This window comes from Hevea brasiliensis, chromosome 14 (assembly GCF_030052815.1).
Source record: "Hevea brasiliensis isolate MT/VB/25A 57/8 chromosome 14, ASM3005281v1, whole genome shotgun sequence".
Lineage (NCBI taxonomy): Eukaryota > Viridiplantae > Streptophyta > Magnoliopsida > Malpighiales > Euphorbiaceae > Hevea > Hevea brasiliensis.
The window spans coordinates 77,715,826-77,722,909 of NC_079506.1; the positions used below are offsets into that span (position 1 = coordinate 77,715,826).

Consider the following 7,084-nt stretch of genomic DNA (forward strand, 5'->3'; position numbering starts at 1 on the left):
GGCTCGATCTACTACCACATCAAAAGACTGATCAGACATCATGGCCAGGTTTGCATACCTCCTGTCAAGCCCCTTTAGGAACCTCTTCACCTTCATAGTTTCTGTAGCTACTGCTGTAGGGGCATACCTGCTCAATTCCAGAAATTCTGTAGCATATTCATCTACAAACCTGCCATTCTGTCTTAAGTCCTCAAAGGCCCACTGCTTTTAATCTCTGAAACTTTCTAGTACAAACTGGTTGATAAACATTTCCACAAACTGATTCCACGACAAGCCCTCCATCCGAGGTAATATGTAGTCATTCATCCATTGTCTAGGCATAGGCCCTATGACATGCTGCATACACTCTATAAGTCTTCTATCAGTCAACTGCAACTCTATTCCTACCTGTCTGCAGGAATCCAAAAACTGATAGGCATCGTCTGACACATTATAAGTACCAGGCACCAACTTCTTGAAAGATGATCTGTTTGTAAGGTTCCCCTCTTGGTGCGGTGGACTGCTGCTGCTGGGGAGCGTGGACCATATACTGTGCCATCATATCGATGGTTCTCTGCAACCCGACTAGAGTAGCTGCCATGGGGTCCATGGGACCTTGTGCCATAAAAGACTGATCCTGAACTGGTGGCAGCTGCTCTTCTACTTGAGCAGCTCTAGGCCTCCTACCTCGCCTCCTCGGGGCAGGCGCCTCATCCTGTGCTGACACTTCGTTAGGCAAATCTGGTTCTAGTGCAGTGGCAGCTCTCCTGCTTCTACGCATTTTCCTGAAATTCAGCAGCATTAGCCCACAAAATTCAAAACTGCACATTACACAGCTCTATAGATTCATATTTACACACAATATATGAAGCAGAGACTAGAAGCAAAGATGACAATGCCAGATGAATGTGGACCCTATTTTCTGCATGTGACTCATAGCAGACTCTTCCCAACACTTTAGACAATTATTCCCTATGAATCTGGAGCCTAGGCTCTGATACCACAATTGTCACGACCCAACCTATGGGCCGGACCGGCACTAGGACCTGGTCCAGCCTAAAGCTCCCGAGGCCCGTAGTAAGCCTAACTATTCCTTAACCCAACTCTAAGGCCCATTTGAGCCCAATTTCAAGAAATCAACCGGACAGAGTCCGGCCATAAAATGGACCTTTCAACGGGGAGTTTTTGACTCACCCGACCTGTAAACACAATATATAATCAATTGGGGAGCTCAGCTCACCCTCCACATACTCATACAACATAAAAATAACATAAAAATAAATGGGAGATCAGCTCCCTCATCCAGTCCATCAACATGCATAAAATAATAAGTTTACAGGTCCAAAATAACAATTTATATTATAAACCCAATTCAAATAAATATTTTTAACACATACGAAAATTCTAAGAGTTAACAGGTTTATATAAAAATTAATAAACGACCTGCGAGGGAGAAAAGCAGGTTAACCTCAAAAATATCCTCCTGTGGCCTGGAAAAATATTGAACAGGAGTGAGCGTTCGACTCAGAGAGTAAAATATCAAATTTAACCATAATCTCTATAACTATCTAAAGCTAATGCACCCTGTAGAGTGAAATGCAACATCAGTAATAATTTCACATCATAACAGCAAAAAGGTAATTTGGAGCACTCACACACCTAGTAATATCAATCATAATATATGGGAGCTGATCCCCTATATAGCTCTCTTAAATCCAACCTATGCCAGCGAAGAACTCAGCTCGGACTTTCACTTAAATGACCAAATCGGGGTCCCAGCGAAGAACTCAAGCCGTGTCTACCCTGAAGGACCGAGTCCTAGTGAAGATCTCAAGCTGTGTCTACCTGTCCTATCCATAGCCAACACCACATCACACGCACGCCAACGCACACACACTGCTCCAAATTACCACAACAACATCTATGGCACTTTAACAGTTATGAATGCAACATAAATCGTGCCTAGAGTTTAACTACATAGATATATGCATATAAGTGATGCATGGGCATGCTTGAACATATAATAATATCGAAATTACAATTAAAATTAATATTTTACTCACAGACTTGACAGCAGTCACTATGGCGGCTGGGCGGAGGAAGAAGGCTGTCCCGGCTCACCTGACAATTTTATTACAATCATTTAATAAATTTGACTCAATACAAACTAAGAAAAGACTAAATACGTCCTAAGTCGTGCCGAAAATCCGACAGAGTCTCCCCTATACCTAGGACCTACCCAATCTGCAAAAGGGCTCAAAACGCACTTCTATATTCACAAATCATACACTCACAACTCAATCAGATCACACAGCCCCTCCTCGGCCCATCCAAACAGTCCTCAATCACAATATGTAAATTTACAGTTTAGTCCTTATAATTGATCATTTTTGCAAAAACTGCCCAAAGAAGCTCTAAAAATTCTAAAACTTTGCCCCGCAGTCCTTAGCAATACTACTAGGCTATTGCAAAAAGAATCATAATTTTCTGAGCTACCACGAATATTTTACGGATTTTAATCTCATTAAAGCACTAGAAAATTACGAAAAAGTAAAGTTCGGGTTTACCTATGCCGATTCCGACTTCGGGGACGCGTGCGGGACATCTGAAAATGGTGGGGTAGCCAAAATCTCGATCCAATTCGGAGACCTTTTTCAGTAGCCGGTCTTTCTGGCCGGAAATTCACAGACCCGGACAACTGTCGAATTTCCGCGAATTGAAGATGCCTACACGAAGCCCACAACACGGGGGTTAGTACATAAATTTTACAGAATTTTCTAAGCTCATTTAATGCTCGGAAAAATACTACGAAGTTCCATGAGACCCACCGAAAAATGGTGTAGGAAAAATTTGAAATTTATATCGCCGTGAAGCTCTTGACAAGTGGAGCGCTCTGGTACTCTCGGTTTTCTCGTGGGGTTCACGGTTTGCGAGAAATCTAGCCCAAAAGTCAAGATGGGCTAAAACTTCCCGGGCAAAAATTGGACAAACCGCTGGATGGATTTCGGTGTTCTTGGTGTCTATGGAAAGCTCTCGACGAGTAGATGGGTTTAGACACAAGACCCGGCCCAATCGGTGGCCAGATCGGCCGGATTTCTATCGGAAAGACGAAGCATCGCGCGCTGCGCGTCACGTCGCTTCGTGGGACGTTTGCCGGCGTTTCAGGGGGCAGCCGGGGAGCTGAGGTGGCTCGAGAGGCGCGCCGGCGGGCTAGGGTGGCTGGGGAGGCAGCTGGCCGGCGAGGGGAGGTGGGAGGAGAGAGAAAACGGGAGAGAGAGAGAGAAGGAGGAGAACTCACGCAGGAAGAGAAGGAGAAGAAGAAGAAAAAGAGCCGGCCCGATTCGGCCGGTCTGATCCGGTCCGGTTCAAGTCGGCCGGTTCGATTCAGGATACAAAATTTTGAATTTATTACTCTGCCTTGGGACAGAAAATGAGGCCCAAAAATTCTAAAAAAATTCTAGAAAACTCAGAAAAATTTATAGACTCCAAATATATTTTTAGTTTTGCCATGTGGTCTTTAAATTAATTTTTAAAAATCATCAAAGTTTTATATTTTCGGGAAATCAAACCCGATTTTGAAAATTCGAAAAATTTCAAATAATTTCCTAAATTTTAAATAAAATAAAAATATTAATATTACTCACAAAATAATACATTTAAAATTTGGGGTGTTACATTTATAATGGTTTACTATCATTAATAAGGAGTACTATGGATTCAGCAACTGGTGGAGACCTAATGGAGAAGACCACCACCGAAGCTTTTGAGTTTCTAGAGAAGGTTGCTTACCATAATTTTGAATAGTCAAATGAAAAAAGAGACATAAGGAGAACAATTGGAGTACTAGAATTGGATGCACTCAGTATGATCAATGCTCAAAGTTGACCAACTGTCAAAGAGGCTTAACAAAATGCAAGCTAATACAATAAAAGCTAGTAACCAATTCTGTGACCTCTATGGAGGAGGACACCGAACCTCAAAATGCAATAATTACAGTGAGCCTTCCATAGAATAGGTGAACTATGTGAATAACAATGGAAACTTCAACAAGAGAGCGATTGGAAATCCTTACTCAAGCACTTACAATCCTGAATGCAGGAACTACCCAAATTTCTTATGGTCCAACCAACAAAAGCAACAAAATCAGCCGATCAATAGACAAAGGATACAGACCAATACCATCAGGCTTTTAAAACAAAAATCAAAACTAGCCTTAACTGCCAAAACCTCCTTAACCACAACAGCCTAAACTAAAGATGACTATGAAATCCATAATGAAAAGCTTTTTAGTAGCGCAACAACAACAAAGTGAGATGATCAAGCAGCTTACTTCCAGAATAGACCAATTGGCCACTCATAACAAAATGCTTGAAAACCAAATTTCTTAATAAGCTAGTTCCTCAAGCAAAGCCAATGGTAAACTACTTAGTCAGCCTGAGATGAATCTAAAGGAACAATGCAAGGCAATCAATTTGAGGAGTAGCAAGATGTTAAAAAACCAGAAACCAATAGAAGAGCAAGAATAATCTGATGAAACTTCTAATGAGAATGATGCTCAAGCAAAGGAGAAAGAAGAACACGTTGACAAAGGTATAGAGAAGCAAAAGGAAAAAAAAGTAAAGAAGAAGAAGCTACCAAAGCCCTATCAACCATCTCATTACCTTTTTTTTCAAAGATTTTAGAAAGCAAAATTGGATAACTAATTTGAAAAATTTTTAGAAGTATTGTAGAAACTTTATATCAACATCCCTTTCACTGAAGTCCTAGCTCAAATGCCATTTTATGCAAAGTTTTTGAAAGAGATACTCTCCAACAAAGGGAAACTAGATGACTATAAGACAGTGACCCTCACTGAAGAATGCAGTGCAATATTGCAAAACAAATTGCCCCTGAAGCTGAAAGATCCTGGAAGTTTCTTCATACCTTATCTCTTAGGTAACATGAAGATCAACAAAGCCCTTTGCGATTTGGGAGCAAGTGTCAACATTATGCCTTTATCCATCTGTCAAAAACTGAATGTTGGAGAGTTGAATCCAACCACTATCTCCCTGCAATTAGTAGACAGATCTGTCAAGTACCCAATTGGAATTCTGGAGAACATTCTAATAAAGGTTGGCAAATTCTTCATACTCGTTGAAAGGTTGGCAAATTCTTCATACTCGTTGACTTCGTTGTTCTAAAGATGGAAGAAGACGTCCAAATTCCCATAATTTTAGGAAGACTCTTCTTAGTAACTAGAGGAGCCATCATTGATGTTAAAAATGGGCAGTTGACTCTCAAAGTTAGAGAAGAGGAAGTAGAATTCAACCTGTTTCAAGCAATAAAGAAAAAGCTAAACATGGATGAATGCTTAAGGATAGACATTATTAATGAGCTAGTAGAAGAGGAGTTCAAAAAGAAATATCCAGAAGATCCTCTAGAAGCCTATGTTGTGCATAGTAGTAACATTGAAGATGAAAACAAAGAGATAATAGCATGTGCACAACTACTGGAAGCTAGCCCACCATTACCACCAGCTTAAGTACTACAAGTGGTGGAGTTGAAACAAACTCTAACCATGTTAGCTCCAACTAGCAAGGAACAAGCACCACGGGTTGAACTAATCTTTTCCTTCTACCTTAAGATCTAGGTGGTCCAGACCCTTTAAAGTCCTGTAAGTATTCCCTCGTGGCACAGTAGAAGTATGGAGCGAATCATCAGGAGCATTCAAAGTTAATGGTCAATGCTTGAAGACATACATCTCTGGAGAACCTATTGAGAAAGGAGCAATACACTCCTTTGCTGATCTACCTACTCCATAATAATTAAGCAGTACAGTTAAGCTAAAGACTATAAATAAGTACTTCTTGGGAGACAAGATAAGTCTTCTTTTTCTAATTTTGCATTTTACTTTAAATTTCACTTTGCATACCATCCAAATTCTAAGCTTAAATTATTTTAGGACAAAAGTAAATGTAAGAAGAAGGAGAGAGGAATAGACAATCAGGCAAAACCACACAAGGGCAACAAACTCCAAACAGGGATGATTCCTTAACTTACTTGATATATTTATCATTTTGTGTTGTCTTGATAAATGCTAGTCCATTAATTATGCATCACATGCAAAATTAGAAAACATCTTTTTAGGATGTGTATTAAAATAGGAATAGAGTAAAAAAAGGGTACCATTCAGCATTTTAATTACTAAAACAATGAATTTTCTTGAGATAGGTAATGAGGAATCACCTAAAAGCAAAAAGCCTTGAAATAGTAAGTTATAGGGCTACCATGTTTACCACTACACAGGTCATATGGTAAGGAGAACCCTAAGCCTCTAGGGAAAGTAGCTACAACAAGTGACACAGGGTGACCCATGCAAGATTACACGGCCCATGCAAATAAATCAAATTGCATAAAATCAGAAGCAGCTACAGTAAGTTACAAGGTGTGACCCATGCAACATTGCTTGGCTTGTGTAACTTACCAAGCAATTAAAAAAGGGAAGCAGATTTCAGGTAAAGTATTACATGGGGTGATCCATGCACCACTGCACTGCCCCGTGTAATTTTACACAGGTCACAATTCTGGAGTGCCTTTTCACGTGAAACACTTCCACCCCTACCTAAATGATTCTAATGCCTATTTAAACACTAAACATGCCTTTTCTCTCCCCAAAACACAACTCTTCTCTTTTAAAAACATCCAATCTCTCCTTCCCTTACCCAAATCCCTCCAAAACTTAACTCTAGAAATCATTTTTTTCTTAGCAATGACATCCACCAAAAGAGTAGTAGGCTGTGCATCATCATCTAGGGAAAGGGAACCAACTCCACCTCCCCCAATAAGATAAAGAACTTGCTACTTATAAAGAGAGGAAGCCGCTCCTCAAACCCAACCCATGGTAGCCCAGCAACAGCCACCATAAGAGATAGATTTAGTGTTGGCATGGCCATTTCATGATGCCACCCACAAAGCTTCACGCATTCAACTCTCCAAGAGAAAAGTAATCACCACTAAGTATCTTGATGAAGAGTTGTTAGATTAATTAGGGTTAAAGGCCTAAGTAAATTAATATTTGGACAATATTGGGTAGGCTAGGTTTGCCACACTCTGATTCCCAACCTAT

At 40.3% G+C, this 7,084-nt stretch overlaps 1 protein-coding gene across 1 annotated transcript; it reads left to right on the forward strand.

The window, feature by feature from the left end:
• Nucleotides 1-3,690: 3,690 nt before the first annotated feature.
• LOC110671231 (uncharacterized) lies at nt 3,691-5,500 on the forward strand. The gene is made up of 3 exons (XM_058134638.1): nt 3,691-3,759; nt 4,710-5,090; nt 5,162-5,500. Exons 1-3 carry the CDS (start codon nt 3,691-3,693, stop codon nt 5,498-5,500), a joined length of 789 nt encoding a protein of 262 aa, XP_057990621.1.
• The last annotated feature ends 1,584 nt before the right edge of the window (nt 5,501-7,084 follow it).